An 18390-nucleotide genomic window follows, 5' to 3' on the forward strand; every position below is an offset into this window, starting at 1 on the left:
AAACATGATGAAGAGGTTTTTCGACCTGGAATCACTTGGGATCGAAGCCAGAAAACAGAAAAATGACCCAGAAGAGCGTGCGCTGGAGATACTTAAGAAAACCAGTCGAAGACTTCCTGATGGGCGCTTCGAAACCGCGCTGCTATGGAAGGACGAGAAGGAAGTCATTCCCAACAACTACAACGATGCCTGGAAGCGTCTCAGGTCCCTGGAAAAGAAGCTGGATCGAGACCCGGGCCTGAAAGGAAAATACGAAGAAAGAATAAACAACCTGCTGGAATCCGGATACGCAGTGCCAGCACAGGAGCCACCGGCAGCAGGGAGAACATGGTACTTACCTCACTTCGCCGTGTGCAACCCAGCGAAACCAAAAATCAGGTTAGTACACGACGCCGCGGCCAGATCCCATGGCCGCAGCCTCAATGACATGCTGCTCTCCGGCCCCGACCTTCTTCAGTCGCTGCCAGGAGTCATCATGAGGTTCCGCCGACACTCTGTGGCGGTAACCGCGGACATCAAGGAGATGTTCATGCGCATCCGCGTCCGGAAAGAAGACCGGGACGCACTCCGCTTCCTGTGGAGAGGTAACGAACGAGAAGAAAAGCCGCAAGAGTACCAGATGGCGTCCCTTATCTTCGGGGCCACGTCATCGCCATGCACGGCTCTGTACGTAAAAAACAAGAATGCAGAAGAGTTCCAGGAAAAATATCCGCGTGCTGTAGCGGAAATCAAGAAGAACCACTACATGGACGACTTCATATCTAGCTTCCCGAGTGAAAAAGAAGCACTGGAGACATCGCAGGAAGTCGACATGGTCCACCGGCACGCCGGGTTCGAGCTGCGAGGCTGGACATCGAATAGCGAAGCCATACGCCGACGTCTCGGGAACGACCGAGACTCCAAGGAGGTCCCTGTGGGAGAAGACTGCGCGGACAAGACGCTGGGAATATGGTGGGAGGCGCATGAAGACCTGCTGCGCTTCAACCTGAACGAGGCGAAGATACCTCGCACCATCATGAGCGAGGAGCGGGCCCCCACGAAGCGTGAAGCCCTCAGTGTCGTGATGTCATTGTTCGATCCGCTCGGACTACTGTCACCGCTCACCATGCCCGCCAAGAAGTTCATGCAGGAGACCTGGAGGTACGGCACCGGATGGGACGAGCCCATACCGGAGCAGCTCGTCCCCAAGTGGACGGCGTGGACAAGAGATCTACAACAAGTAAGAAAAATAAAGATTCCCCGCTGCTACAACCTGCAGCCTGAAATGGTAAGTGAAATGCATACCTTTGTCGACGCGAGTGAAGAGGCATACGCCGCAGCTGTCTACATTCGTATGGTGCGCGAGGACGGAGCAGTACACACGGCGCTCGTGGCAGCCAAAAGCCGCGTAGCCCCGCTGAAGCCGACGTCCATCCCGCGCCTGGAGCTGCAAGCTGCTCTACTGGGTACCCGCCTCGCGAAGACTGTGGAGAAAGAACTAGAAGTCGAGCTGGTAAGGAAAACATACTGGAGCGATTCCCGCACAGTGCTGGCGTGGATACGCGCCGAGCCGCGGGCCTACAAAACGTTCGTCGCGCACCGCCTCGCCGAAATAGAGGAAACAACGAAAGTCAGCGAGTGGCGATGGGTGCCGACGAAAGAAAACGTGGCCGACGACGCGACGCGCGCCACACCCACGGACTTCGGAGCCGCCCACCGATGGTTCAGCGGGCCCGGATTCCTGAAAAAAGAAGAAATATTCTGGCCGAAAGAAGGAAAACCGGCGGAGAAAACGGACACGGGTGAAGAAAAGTGTTTTGTCGCACGATACATCTCGCTACAAGACAGTTTACCCGACATCGAACGCATAGGAAGATGGAAGACGTTGATACGAGCTACAGGTCGTGTACTACAGTTCATTGACCTCTGTCGTTCCCCGCGAGAAACCGTGGCAGCTGTGCGACAACGCACAAAGAAGAATAAAGAAAAGGATGCGGCCTGGGACTCGCGGCGATCGAAAAAAGGAAAATCCGCGACACGAATGGATCCAGTTACGCGAAGAAAATACGTCGCACTCGACGCACGGTACCTCACTCGTGCCGAGGCACTCTGGCTGCGCCGAATGCAAGAAGAATCCTATAGCAAAGAAAGAAAACGAATAGAAGAAAACCGTTCTCCAGCGGCGGGAGACCGCCTCGCCTCGCTGAGTGTCCACCTGGAGGAGGGCCTCATCAAGCTACGGGGTCGAGTAGCAGCCGCAGAAGACATCAGCCGGGAAACCAACAACCCGGTTATCATGGATGGCAGCCACAGGTACACGAAATTATATATCCAACAGATACACGAAGAAATGCATCACGGCGGAGTAGAAGCAACCGTGAACGAGATCCGGCAGAGGTTCTGGGTGACCCGGATACGCCCCACAGTCAAGGGTGTGATCCGGGCCTGCCTGGCCTGCCGCATACGCCGAGCCAAGCCGACGTGTCCGGCCACGGGCGACCTGCCCGTCGCCCGGCTGGCGCACCACGCGCGGCCATACACCTTCACAGGGCTTGACTATTTCGGCCCTGTGGAGGTCACCGTGGGCAGACATCGAGAGAAGAGATGGGTGGCCCTCTTCACATGTCTCACCATGAGGGCCGTCCACCTGGAGGTGGTGACGTCTCTCAGCGCCGACTCCGCCATCGCAGCACTGCGGAGGTTCGTCGCCCGACGAGGACAACCGACTGAACTATGGTCGGACAACGCGACCTGCTTCAAGGCCGCCGAGAAGGAGCTACAACAAGAATGGGAAAAGTATAAGAGCGAAGTCAACGCCCGCCGCATCAACTGGCGGTACATCCCTCCGTCCGCCCCCTTCATGGGCGGTGCGTGGGAGCGGCTGGTGCGGAGCGTGAAGGAGTCCCTGCGAGTCACTCTACACGAGCAGCATCCGAGCGACGAGACCCTCTACACACTCCTTGTAGAGGCGGAAAACATCATCAACTCGAGACCACTTACCTATGTCTCGGTTGACCCCGAGGAGCCCGAGGCCTTGACCCCCAACCACATACTGCTGGGGTCGGGCTGCCATGTACCTGCTCCAGGAAGATTCGAAGAAGAAAAGACATCGGCGCGGCAGCTGTGGAAGCGCGCGCAGCACCTGGCAGACGTGTTCTGGCGGAGGTGGGTGAGGGAGTACCTCCCACTCCTCCAGCACCGCCGGGAGCCACATACCCGAGGCTCCGATCCCGCGGTGGGTGACGTCGTTATCATATGCGACTCGAACCTACCGCGCAACATCTGGCCACGCGGGAAGATCAAGAGGACATATCCAGGCAAGGACGGCGTGGTACGGGTCGTGGACGTGGAGACCGCGAACGGCCACGTTCTCCGGCGGCCCACCAAGAAGATCGTCGTGCTACCGGGGGTGTCGCCTGCGCGACCGGCGGGAGAAATGTGCACGACAGACAGTAAATAGTGTATGGACTATGGACATTTCAGTGAAAAATAGTGCCATTCAATGGGATGGGTTTAGAGCCAGTGTGGTAGTGCCGATTTCTGTAACCGAAAAGTGAGGGAGATAGTATACATCTCGAGCGGGCTATCCTTGTCCCAGACAAGGAAGTCCCGTGCGAAAGGGACAGCCAGAGGCGACCGTTATGTCGGGGGGCGGCGAGGTAGTATAAATATAGGAAAAATAGATTTTTACAATTATTTCGGTTACGGAGGTCGGCACGAACATGTTTATTATGTAAAATTATAGCTAAGAGAATTGTACAAATAAAACCAATGTATATTTTGTAAATTAATGTAATTTTCGTGGAAACTCAATAAATTTTCCTTCCAAGGGGGTGAGGCATGGAATGTTCTAGAAGCTGGGTACCGGGGCCGATATAAATATGGGTCGGCCGCCATAGTACGACACTCGCTCTCCAACGTTGCCCAGCTTCGGAACTACTGTGTGCTTGCTACCTGGAACAAGACTGAAAAAGTGTTTTAACTTCATCTCCTCATCAAATAGTCATCATCATCATCCTCATTACTACAAGAAACGCTGACCTAGGCGATCTACGGGGAATTAGCGCAAGCTGTCCCCCACAATAACAATACAAAATTATGAATATAATTTACCCAGATGTTGTCGGCAAGAATTGAAAAGGGCAAAGCCTTAGCAGATGTTTAGCCAAATTATTTTGCTTGACCATTGTTCTTTGTTAAACATTCATAGGAATTAGCAGTGAAGGTGGTTCTTGTTATTATTAGAAAAAAGAATATGCTTGAGCAATCCGTTTTTTTTTATCTGACTATTTATTAGTACTAGCAGAATATAATAATATGGCGTCCCATACAATGTTTGTACCCCGGCCCCGCACCGTCCATGCCTTTGAACCAAAATCAGTTTTGTACAATAATAGTTTTTTTTTTGCACGCAACGTTAATGTCGCCTCGGGAAGGTCGATCGCAACAAAACAGGATCGGATACCAAGACAGCTGTTCTATTAAATGTCGCTTTTAAAATCGAACGGTGTAAGCAGCTGACGAATATTTAGGGCTGTCTACGTGTTTAATTTATAATGAATAATACAATGTATATATGAAGAGAAAAATATATAAATTGCATTCCTAAATTAAAGTTTGTTCTAAATTTTCTTGATATAACATTAAAATTTTGTTGAAGTTAAAATTACATGAGAAGTTATTTTAATTATTATAAAGTTACAAACATTTCGACCTCAAAACCGCTGTTGTATTTGTATAGTTTTTCATAATAAAGCACATGATTTATTATAATTTATAATACCAACATACTTAACAACTTTATTAAAATTGCTAATAAGTATAAAAATTAAATCCAACCAGAGTCGAGAATGACTAACAAATTCAATAAATGTTTTAACTAAGCTTTCATTCTTTAAATTATAGAAAATGTTTTGTTCGTCAATAATCACTACTCAACACTTAAAAAAAATCTGATTTGGTACATATGATTTCATATCGAGGTTGAACTAATAACTAAATGTAGGCATTTTATTTTGATATCACATCTGGAAACTGAGAAATATAAATTCAAACTTTCTGTAACGTAGATGTAAGTTGGATGTTTATGTAGCTGGTATTTCGAAAATAAGATTATTTTACAAACAAAACTTACTTTATACTTTAGTTTAATTAATGAACTTTTATTTGACATGCGTGAATGTTAGCAGTCCTAACTTATTTTGTTACATTTTTGGCGAATTTATGCCAAAATCTGGTATCAAAATAACACATAGCCTACAATTTTAACCGATTTTCAAAATGGGGGAGGTGTTATTTTCGTTTTCTTATATTCAACGATTACTCCGCCGTTTGTTAACCGATTTTCAAAATTTTTCTTTTGGTATATACCCTATATACCAAAAGAAAAATTTTGAAAATCATCCCAATTTGGTATTATATTCACAAAAGTGGTGATCTGATGAAGGAACCATAAGTAATCGAGGGAACTCCTCAAAACTTATAGGGAAACATGTGGTGACTTCGGTTTCGTGAGAAGTATTATAAGCATATGCTACCAACAAGTAAGATATACCTGGTACACCGTGGTTCGGAAGGTGCTGAGAGAACTCCTGATTCTTTATAAGCGAGCGAAGCCGCGCGGGACATCTAGTGTTTGAATAATTTCATTTATCTCGGAAATGAAATGTGATCCAAAAATTTTATTTACACATTTATAATAGGTCAATAACAAGGAATTATTATTACATAGTAGGAACTCAGATAAAAAAAAAGTTGAAAATTTGTTGAGTAGTGGAATCATACATAATATTCTAATTATTATTATCATTGTAATTTTTTGCTTTAATAAATTTGCAATAATTGAGGCAGCCCTGTTGCGCAGACGCAGGCCCCGGGCGGGGTCCCGTTTCTAAACAGCTGGTGTTTAAAGATGAGAGAAAGAGAAATCCTATAGCTACTTGTGTAAGAAGGAGACAATAATACAGCATGTGTTTGTTATTGATAACGCGAGGATAACACCCGTATAAAAATCCGATATCTTCGATTATACCGACCGATTTTGGGTAAAGTCTTGAATTAAGAAATAGAAAAAATATCTAAAAAAATGATTGAATTTACAATTTCTGTAGATAAGGCCGGGGATATAAAAAGAGTAAAAGTGGACATAATTTGAGAGGTTACGAGATACCACAATTAGAATGATATAAAGTATAAACCTAATAGGTTTCTATCAATCTAATTGTGACATTCTCGCTCTACGTCATTTGTAGAACCATTTGTTTATAAACTTTAACAAGTACGCAAGACAACAATGAAAGTTGGTATACAAAGAGCGAGTGCGTGCCAAGGTAAAAAGAAAATGATCTTGATCTGAACATGCTTGCGATTTCAAAAGATACAGTTGCGGTTGTATGTATCTACGTCGTTCTTTGTAACCGCCGAAATGTACCATTTTACCCTTATACATATTAAGTATTATCTTTTATACATTTTATCACATACAGACTCTAAAAACGAGGGGTTCGCTTGCACGTGTTCAAAGCAAAATTTCTTTATGATTATAAGGATACTTATGACATAATATTTCAGAAATGGTTAAACATCAACTAAATTATTTAAGAATGTTTAGTTAGCTGCATTCATGTTTTTACAATTCTTTCTGATTGTTTTATTAATAATTGTGATATTATCAACTTCTAAGTCAATTCTTATTTATGTCAGTATTATTCGTATTTATTATCTAAACTTTAATTATTTATCTCCATTTTGCTTTTAATTTATTTTACCTGCTTTTATCCCATCTCTGTAGCATCTTGGATCACAAATCAACTAACCTGGGTATATGAATGTATCAGCTGGCGGTAGCACCTTTTTCATATCCCCGTCTCTTTCTATGAATAGACGTTTTATATCTCCTATCTCCTTTGGGTGGCTTTCATTTGTACCTTCATACGAAGCAGCTGATTTTTTATGAAAAAAATTGAAGTAAGCAGATGTAACATTTTTTATCCATTCTAATATTATAAATGCAAAAGTGTGTCTGTCTGTTACCTCTTCACACCCAAACCGCTGAACCGATTTGACTGAAATTTGGCATGGAGATAAGTACTTTGAGTCTCGGGAAAGGACAAAATGCACGGTTCCCGCGCCATTAACAAGTTTTGGCGCAACGGAGTTGAGGGCGTCATGAGCTAGTATGTAACAATAAAATTTTTATGTGTAAGAAATTTATTTTTTTAGGGATTGTGTGTTGAGGTTAGATTTACACAGTACAAAAAGATAAAACCTAAAATTTAGGAACGCTTAAAATTTGAGAACCTTCGAAACTGAAAGGCGAGAATTCCACGCTCGATTCTCACGATCATTAGCTGCTCTTCTTAGCCACTCGAAATTCCAATTTCGTATGCGTGATCCGTGGAGTGACCACAATTCACTTGTCTTAATAATAACTACTATTACAGTGTGGTGGTCTTATAAGCGTCTTTTCGCCTTTAATCGCCTCTTATGTTTAAAATTAATAATTATACTGCGAGAAATGTATGCATGTATTCTACTTGTTACCCATTCGCCTCATTGAATGTACTAGGAATGCACGAATCGTAAGCGTTATCTGGTTCAATTTCGTAAAGAGGTGAGGTGCTGACTGCTGAGGTCGCCGGGTCGTGGGATGATACTTACGCCACGCTTACGTATCGTCGCTCGATGTTCCGGGATTTGCGCCTAACGTTATATAATAAATCTAGCATGGACTCTAGAGTCTAGACCTTATTAGACACTAGTTACATTCGCAATTAATAAATTTAAGGAACAAAAGAAGAAAATGGTTAAAGTATGTAGAAATGTTGATGGAGACTATAATATGGATTTCTTTAAGCCTAAAAATGTAAAAGTTATTTGTCACGATTTACCTAAACGTCATAGTTTTAAGAACTAATAATAGTATTCTATAGTCCAAACTCCTGTACAAACCTTAACGTGGACGTGGAAGTGGACACGGTAAAGGTAAATTTAGAAAATTTCGAACCAATTATTCTTCCGTTATTTTCGAATAAACTGTGAAATGCGTGAGTGAGCGCACATCATTCGGATCACGAAGAGTCACGTCATGATCAAGCGATCAACTAGAGAGATTCAACTTCTAAGAACATTACTTTTTGTCATGTTTGACAAATTAAAATTAAAAAGATCAAAAGTATGTATTTTGAAAGATATAAAATAATATTAGAAGCATAATATTATCACAAGTCGGTTCACTAATCTCTTCCGTCTGCTTACTGCTACGATAATAATTAGTGTTAACTGCCTAAACATTAGACAATGCCCAGCCCGGGCATCTGTGTACGTTGCCCATTCACAACAAGGCGCTAGTTGACTGTGTACATAAAAGAAACTTACAATATATTCCCACAATCGCAGACAAAAGAATTAATACTATTTTGCTGCTAGGAAATGCATCTGGTCAACAGATGTATTTCAAATTTCAACCCTTTAATTTTTTCTCTTAAAAATTTCGCGGAACCTGTTCGTGGGAAAGAAGGAGTCAAAGGAAATTGCGGAGATTCGCCATAGAACGGATTCTAACTTTATTTCTTTTCTCGTTGAGTTCAAAATTGTATATCCTGATCGCCTTCAACTCCGATCGTTGGCGTTACAAGTAGTGAATCGCTAATTCTATAGTGTCGCCATTGCAATATGTTTAGCTTCCGGTGCTCCGTCGTCTTTTTGTTACTTCCAAATATGATGTTGATTCTATTGAGTCGACAGACCTACATTTTAGGATACTATTCGCATTAAATGAACTCTTCAAGATTCGCTCCGAAGAAACAAGGTTACTTTTAATTGTGTATTTATGTATTGTACATTAGTTAGTAGAATAGTAAATTGCAACTTATTACAAGCGAAAGCGTGTGAACCCTCGACAGTTATTTCAGGCATTAGACAGAAAGTAGTCTAGTACGGAATTAAATACAAACCGTAGCATTCCTAGTTACACTTTTCACTTAACGAATTCCTAGTCGGACTCGTAGTGGTCAGTGGACACTGTATTTTCCTAGTACAGAATTATGAACGTTTGACGTAACTAACGAGACTATGAATTCGTGATGGATGCATTCAATATTCAAATTAATTTTAAAGTGATCGTTCGAAATTTGAACAAACACGCATTGAATTGTAATCGAGTGGTCCCGAAACAAAATCTGTATTGGATGACAAAATAAATCGATACATCGCCGACTGAAAGGTGAGGTTCCCACGGTCCGTGAGACCGCGCGAAAGGAAGAGAGATAACCGATACCACGCGAGTGCGAGAGAGATAAAATGTTACAATTTTAAAAACTTATTTACAACAGCTAATTGTTACGACAATGTTGTTTATGATTGATATGCACGAAATAAAATTGATGATCATAACAAACAACTCTCACGAATTTCAGGTACACCTAACTACTAATTACTATGGTAATTGTTTCAGTTCTTCATTAATAATATGTATTAACTAACCCATATAAAATCTTTAATATTTTAATTTATATATCTTAAAACTAACCTAATTAATAATAATTGAAAGATAATACAGCGTGACCAGTCAAACTCAAGTCTCCAAGAGTCAAGACTAATAATAATAAGGACATCTATCATTAACGGAGCAGTAAAAATAAACAATAGTCTAAGGTTGAAACTTGAAAGTGAAGTTATTCCCACGCAGCTTGTAGATAAAACTAGCCATGAGATAAACTACAAGTAGGCCATGAATAACCGAGTCACATATTAAGAATGTTTCTTGTAATGTCATAATGGAAGCAGTACTTGTCAATTACAACAGATCTAGTCCCCACTCTAGATTTGGTGCTGATCCATTGATCGGATTCAGAACCAGAGCAAGTCTCATTATATGGTAGCCGTTTACGTGCGATCAGTAATTTTTGTAAAAAACAAGTTGGATCGATTGAAATGATACCATATTACTAACTGCCCTAGGGCGACGGAGGTAGTTGTGTGCGGGTAGTTTTATTTGTCACAATAATGGAATACTCATCAGTGGCTAATAGCCGCGCTAACGAAAAAAAACAATAGCGTAATGTTGCCTAGACTGGTGCGGGGACCGCGAGTGACAATTACGCCGTGGGAAACGGACGTGGTACCGTTAATATTATTCGTTTTTGTATAGCGAGACATTAATTTGTACTTTTTTCTTTGTTTTCACTTGCCATTAGCAATAGCTTTTTTGTTTTGCTGAATTGGAACTTGCACATCAACAGCTACAATTCCAAATATGAATTTTATAGAACATGACATTTATTTAAATATTAAGTTTGCCTAATAAAGTTACTATTTTACTTTAAAGAAAAATACGTTTATATATTATGTGTTTTTTAATCGTTCTTCTTTAATATTAAAATGTTCCTATAAGGAAAATGGTTACGGTTTAAGATATGCATAATAACTTTTATGTTTTACAACTATAGACATTGGACGGATATTATAGTGCTAAACGCTCGTCTTAAGATTAATTCCCACAGTTATAAATGGGAACAAATATAATGACCACCAAAAAATGCACTGATACCCTAAACTTGTTCACCAAAAAAAGATATAGAACACCAAAAAAATAAAGTCTAAAATTGCAATACTACCAGCTATTTTAGTCATGACAACACTTCAAATTGTAATCGAACACCAAATATAGTAAATGATCACCAATTAATATAATAAATGACCACCAAATATAGTAAATGATCACCAAATCCTTGTGAGCAAATCTATGCGATATTTCTGTCTAAGTAAATCACTACGATTGACAAAAAATGTAAGCATATTATTAACAAAATAATCGGCCAAGTGTGAGTCGTATGGAGGGTTACATACCGTTTATTGAGCAAAATTAGACCTAAAATTGTGTTTTTGTATGGGTTGGGACTTGAGAGCCCCCTTTAATTTTTTTATATTATTATGAATTATTGAAGTAAACTTAAAATTAAGGCCTTTGCAAAAATATCAACGTGCCTACTGATTGCCATTATTGATATAGAGCAAAAAAGGCCAAAAAAATCACGTTTGTTGTATGGGAGCCCCCCTTAAATAATAATTTTATTTTGTTTTTAGTACTTGTTGTTATAGCGGCAACAGATATACACAATCTATTACATTTTCAGAAGTCTTGCTGGAGCGGATCTTGATATACAGCCTAGAGAAAGATAGACGGACGGACAGACGGACAGACATCGAAGTCTCAGTGATAGAGTCCCGTTTTTAGGGTTCCGTAGCCAAAGGGTACAAACGGAACTCTTTTACTAAGACTTGCTATTGCTAAATAAAATATATTTGGTTATAATTTTACATTAAAATGCTAACGTATAATGTTGGTGATCATTTACTTACTAATTTTGGTGATCGTTTACTACTTTTGGTTCAAACAATGATTTATTTGGAGTCATTTTGCATAAATAGGAAAGTGAGATAATAAATCTTTGGTGATCATTTTACATTAAAATGCTAGTATAATGTTGGTGATCATTTACTAATTTTGGTGATCATTTACTTATTTTGGTGATCATTTACTATTTTTGGTTTTAAGATGTTAAATCTTTGGTTATCATTTTACATTAAAATGGTGGTCTGTATTTCGGTGATCGTTTACTATTTTGTCTGTGAAATGTTACTATTTCTGGTGATCAGTTAATTATAAGCCGTTATAAATAAGTATCACGCTGTAAAGAATATAATAGAATCTTTAAAATTGATGGCAGCGAAACCATAATTACATTTAAAATTAAAGATAGGCCTGCTCGTTGGAGAACTTGTTGATTTTGAGTCTTATGTTGATAAATATAGGCTCGCTGTTGGCGATGGAGCCGGCGTGAGATCATTCCCACGCGTGAATCATTAAGCACGACTCCATAGACTTAATAACTTTCAATGTAAACGTAACCACTTAGCTTCTTACGTCTGGAATTCGAAATTTGAAATAATTACCTATGAGTTGCCAGCTAACGAAGGATCAATCGATGACTAATTTTATATCCACACGTTTATTGCTTGATCAAACTGTACCTTCACAAGTTTCTTCCCATGTTCCCGCATTAAGATAATACAAAATATAGTATAGTGGGCACTGGTCAGTACTCTCTAATTCGAGTTTCACATCCCATGGATATCTGTACGTCCGCGTAGTTTCCTGTGGTCTGCGGTTTATCTGCGCGGATGTGTAGGGCTATCGACTCCACTCCCATGTGTTCACTGGTTTATTATTCATTCCAGCTTCTTGTTTTATTTGATTTTTTTTTATTAGACTATGAACATAATTAATGTATTAGCTTAATTAGCATATTTTGTCAGTATCAAGTATCGACTATCAAATTTTTCTATATATCTAATGAAGGTAGAAAATTCTTAAATATTCATATATTTACTTCTATATCCTGGAAAACATCGTGTTCTATTTGTTTATTTTGGTCCTCAACATCGTCAACATGCCCTTAGGCGTATAAACGTGATACATTTCCCTCCGAATATATAACAATGCAGGGGTCGCTTTGTATGACCATCTTGAGTGCGGGGGAGTCTATAATGAACTAATTCCGTCACAAATGTCGCGCACATGGCACGGGCCCACGGGGATTCGGTCCGCACTCTATTATAGCACCATGGCCCATGGGTGAGATACATAGCACAACAGAATCATGCCTCTCGCATTTGAACAATTTCTTTGTTTTACTTTTCTTCGTGCCTATGAACAATGATACAATATGTGTACTGGCAATTATGTCCTGTGTCGGTACTGTTTAAATGACAAACGGAGTCGTTCAATAGATTTTCTGCAGCGCATGTTTCCTAAGATTTGTTATAAAACAATACTAGGAGCTACGGAGATATTACGTTCATATCTGATGATTTTACACTTTTTACTTTATACATCCTGCACCACCTGATGAATAATACTGTGTATTACTTCACAGTCTTATTTTTCATATCTCTTTTCCCTTTCTAGCGTTAGACATATGATATTTTCCTTTCACGTTACCTCGGAATCACGGGTGCGTGCAACAATATCACGCGCCATGGTTTTTTAGAACGACACGCTTCGTTGACCAGGCAATATTATACGTACGATATTCGTATTACTAGAATATCAACGCAGAAAAATTCCTTTAAATTCAAATTATTTTGTCTCGCATTAAACATACAATTCTACACAAAATATTCCGGTAATGGCAGACGTCCCCCAAATCTAAAACACTGTGGGGAATGTCGTGGTTTGACCGACTCGTAAGCCCATGATGCGCCCTAACCCGTGAAAGACACCGAAATCTAATGACAAAAAGTACATAGATGAAATTCATAACATGAGCTAAGATCAATAAATCACAGCAAGATAAACTAGGATAAATTCAATATTAACGATAACTTCAGTAGTATCTAAATGACATCATTAGAATAAATTGATTGAATTATACCTAACAACTAGCAGGCGGCTTTCAGCTCGTGTTTTGACTGGATTCAAGGACTCGTGACTCATTACGGTTTGAAAATAGCTATTCCTTGTATATCCTGTGTCCTGTCGCTGTTTATTAACTTTTGTTCGGTAGCAACAACACTGAGTAACTTTGAGTCGACTGTTCTTTATGCAGAATCATTGCAATCTACATTGCAATGATGTATTTTTCTTCACTACAGTTTACTTCTCATAAAAATTTTGACATGAATTCTTGCAATTGCTTACGCTCTTCACGCTCAAGTGAAGAAAAACTGGAATGTGGTAATCTCAAAATTTGATTTGACAAGGTCCATTTGAAAATCTCTAAACAATGCGATCGAATTTTTAAATGGTTGTCCATTGGTTGTCTGATTATTTTTAATTTGGCGTTATATTGTTCCGGCTGGAGTGGCCGTCGGTCACGGTTTGTGAGCGGTCTACGACCTGTACGTGTTCGGTTTTCTGAACTTAGCTATCGGTGCACGGTGTCAGCATTATGCGTAAGAAAACTATAATGGGGATTGTCCATTTTTTTTTAATTTTGCTCATTACAAAAACATTTCGAGGAATAAGGTCAGTGATCGTTTTTCTGTATATAAAAGAAAAAAATACCCATTAGTTACCTATATTTTTGAACAAATATGTTTAACTTTAGTTTGACCTTCAATGGCGTTAAATAAGCAGTAAATTCGACCAATATTACATTTCGAACTTTTGGTAAGCTTCTCGTATCAGCTTTCACATAATGAGAACTTGCATTTGACGAACCAGCCATTATAAATAAAATTGAAAGGAAATTTAAAACACTACAGAGGTCAATTAGCCGCCGATGATGACGTCAGAGCGAAACTTTAAAAATTTATTGAAAAAAAACTAGCCAATGAATTTCAAATTATTTAATTTATATTCTTAAAATACCCTATTTTAACGAAAATGTGATTTTTTTTGGACAATGCCCATTAGTCTTTTTTGTAATTACTAATTAGCGATTTTGTCGTATATCAAGCAATGATTGCATTGTGTCCGTTCACCCTTACAATAATTAACGAACCTACATTGTGCGTCTTACAATATGGTTTTAAATCCGAATATTAAATCTAATTCCACTCCAAAATATAATTTTGATTGCCGTGAAACTCCCTAAACGAGCTAAAATTAGATCTGTCTAACCTTATGAGACCTTTTCTCTAGTATCCTATTTATCGCATCACTTAAAATCTTCCCAGCTTAAGGTTATGTTATATTTTGTATAATATGTAACTTAAAAATAAGTTTTAACTCTAAGCTGCCTGCCAGATATTATATTTACAAACAAACCGATATAAGGCGTGAAGTAATATTTTACAGTGAAGAATGAATTTGTAGACAAAATGTATGGATAAACATCGATATATTATTTTCTAATCGTCTTATGCAATGCAACCCTCGTATTGTACCCCAATGCAACTGGCCCCATTCTAGCACACTTCATTATATCCAAACCCCATGAGGTCATCGACGATAGGGTGTAGTGCTTAGGTATTTAGGGCATCGATTTTTTAAGCCCTTGGAGGTTTCTTAGAGCTAAATTTAACACATGCTCCATTTTGAGGTTAATTATTATGGGCAGCTTCTTTGTCTGTGAAAGTATTGTTACGTTAAGCTTTACTTTTAGATTCTTGGCTAATTTAAGTGTTCTTAATTTTTGTTCATATTATAGCGTTAGCATCATTACTGCTATAATAAATATTTCTTGTATTTCGCCTTCAATTATTATTCACTCAATATATTCGTGAAGGCATTTGTTTCAATAGCTGAGGATTACCACACTGCTCGTAGGCCGTAATTGATCGTTAAAAAGTATGAAGGTGCTACGTAATATTCGTGTTTGATAACCCACAAAATTAAGACGTAGGTGTATGTTGTAGTGTTTAGATTTCAAACCTAAATTATAGCGTGGGACTTGCTGGTGGATGATCGAATAAACATTATCGAAATCGTCCGGTCTGATGTAACTAGACTGACCAGTGACCTACCGCCTCCGTCAACCCACAATTTTGTAATTATGTTTTCTAACTTGGAATTAATTCAAAGACACAAAACCCATTGTTCAAGTACTCCTCGATAATTTCTTTCACCTCGACTTATATGTTCTCTACGCAGGAGACTTATCTGATAATTAACCCTTTGGTTTTGTTGCAACCATAATTAACGCATCATAGGTTTTCTATTCACTGCACAGGCGCACACCCTTTACTCCTCTATCTATGAACATCCTTTCTGTGGCCAAGCAACGAAGCGTATCTCCACAACTCACAGCTAACGACCTCTTCTAACATCTAGCAACACACTGATTGTAATAAACGTTGAATTTGTGTGTTAAATCTAATATATTCTTCCGAAGAATCGGGACAGCTCGATTGCTAAATGAATCGACTCGCTTGTCATAATATTATGTATTCCTTTGATCGACACGTTAAAATAGACGTAAGTGCAGTTGCATTGGCAACAAACACGAGTGCTAACAGAGCGACAATTTGCGACATCAGTCTGGCTATTACAAGAGCCACATTCTAGACCGTGCTTGACGTCACTGGCGGCTAACTTTAGGCTGCGTTGCACCAGGAAGAAATGACGTCCGACGTGACATTTATCTACCGTGCCCACGCGCATCGAACGCTACTCTTTTATTTGATTCTTATAATAATAAACGGACAGTCCACGATGTTACAGTTGAGTATCATAAAATAATGTGATAGCTTTCGGGGCAAAATAAACAAAAATTATTAAAAATTCTAAGTGGGATCAACATTCGTTTAAGATTTTTTTGGAAGTTTTGAATTGAAGTTGCAAGTTTTCTTTGGTGTATCATTACTTAGAAATCCTGGAGCATACATGACTCCAGTCTATTCAAAAGTTTTGTATAACAACAATAAATAGTTCCTTCGCCATCTGGCTAACCCGGGACCCCGGTCGTGCACGTTGGCGATTCGCCCCGCATTTTTAGCCGCATGTATCGTAATCTTTTTGCCGTGTCGATTCTAATTCAGACGCCGCGCGTGCCTCCGTTCTATTCTAGTGGTACGCTTAACTAATTGTCTGAGGGCGTCGAATTTGTTTTGAACACGTGTCGCTCGGCGGGAAATTAATTGAGTCGTCGCCACTTTTCCCCAGACGTGCAACATCGGCAGTAACTTGTTATGACAGTACATTTGTTGGGAGTCATCACTAGATAGAAAATACATATCCGCCAAATTTGTAATATGAAAGCGGACTATTAATTAGGTGGTTTATATTTTATTTCTTGTGAGTCTTGTAAAAACACTATAGACGCATACTAACGGTGCAAAATTGAATTTGAATTCTCACGGGGTTAGAGCTACAAAATTTTGAAATTTACTTACATTTACTTAATATTTTTATTAATTTACATTTACTTAATATTAAGTTTTCTGACTTACCTGGTTTGGACTCTTCTAAGTTTAATATCAAATTACTCCCCAAAAGCGGGTGATTTTAGAAATACGTAATCCATCGATCTGCTTCCGCCGGATGTGTTCCCCTCGGAACTAAATTGTCTGCCACCCTCGCCTACTCCACCTGGCCTCAAATTTGAAAAAAATCCAGATAAATCAACATATGGTTTAATGATTAGGTACTTATAATATTAAATGACTTTAAAATTGCTATTTTTTGCACTGTATGACACGGTTTAATTTTGGCAAAAAAATGTACATAATTTTTTTTGCAAATCATGTTTGAAGAGTGGTGTAAAACCTTAAACCCTAATGTATATTCATATGGTCATACCGAAGACATTTATTAAATTTAGATTACATAGTTGTGTTTTGAGCTACTTACTTATAGTTATGTTTGACAAATTGGCTATAAACGAAAAAAATGGCTAATTAAAAATATTTTTTTATAATAAAACTGAACGTGGCCCCCTATATCAGTACGTCGCTAGTGTTGTAAAGTACCGTCACCCCTCACACAGAAACCGTGCACGTGGCTGTTCCGCCCCACAGCCCACAGGCCACACGAAACCGTCGAGTGCCGGAAGAGTAATTCGAGATTCCTGTATCATTCACAAAAACTTTCGAGTTTCCTCTATACGTGTTCAAGGATCACAATCTACTCCAGTCTATGAACCTACCTTCAAACCTACCTTTAAGAATATCGTCTACACAATATAACCCGACAATAACAAGAATCATAAATTATGCAATTTAGAATATATTTTTTTAAGGACGACGGTATTTGTAATTTCTAATGGTTTCGCCATAGCCAGATGGTGAATACGAGTTCTATGCGAAAGGTGTAAATTATACGTAATATCTGTACCGCACTACCGCAGTAGTATTTCGTATTCAAACAATACTCCTGCGCGCTAGAACATCTGCCAGGCAGGTGGACGCCATCTTGAAAACTTGAAATGGGGGAGCTAACTGCCCTCACGTGACTATTTTGTATTTGGTCTGATTTAGAATTTAGAACATGTTACACGAAATTAACATCTACTATTCTACTTTCGTACTCATTGTTTAACTACAGTTCTCTGACTATAGGTACGTTTTAAAACTTTTGAAACAATGCCATAGTGAAAATAATTCAAATCATAGGTACTGTAGCCTGTAGGTATACTAACAGTTGCTTCGTTGGATAAAGTTATTAAAAATGTACGTTTGCTTGTTGCAGCGCCCCGCACGGGTTGCACTGGCGGAACCCCCAACAACCTGCCGCCGCTGAGCTTCCACGCCGTACACGGGGACAACGTCCGCGTCTCCCGCGACGGCACCACTGCCCGACGCGTCGAGTCCTTTTGCAAAGGCGTCGCCTTCAGCGCTCGTCCGGTTAGGGTAAATGAAAAAGTAAGTATTATCCTGATTGTGTGATCATAATTATTATATCAACAGTGGATTCATGAGTAAAATATTTTCAATATCAAAAAAATATTTTCGATACATTTCTTACCA

The 18390-nt window shown here is 39.6% G+C and overlaps 1 protein-coding gene across 3 annotated transcripts in view; it reads left to right on the forward strand.

The window, feature by feature from the left end:
* The window catches only part of LOC121725733 (protein neuralized), a 57204-nt gene that overhangs the window by 35633 nt on the left and 3181 nt on the right, over positions 1 to 18390 (forward strand). For all 3 annotated transcript variants that reach the window (XM_042112816.1, XM_042112814.1, XM_042112815.1), the window contains exon 2: positions 18113 to 18285. In XM_042112816.1, coding sequence (XP_041968750.1) covers positions 18113 to 18285 — 173 coding nt within the window. The remainder of the gene's footprint in view (positions 1 to 18112; positions 18286 to 18390) is intronic.

This window comes from Aricia agestis, chromosome 3 (assembly GCF_905147365.1).
Source record: "Aricia agestis chromosome 3, ilAriAges1.1, whole genome shotgun sequence".
Lineage (NCBI taxonomy): Eukaryota > Metazoa > Arthropoda > Insecta > Lepidoptera > Lycaenidae > Aricia > Aricia agestis.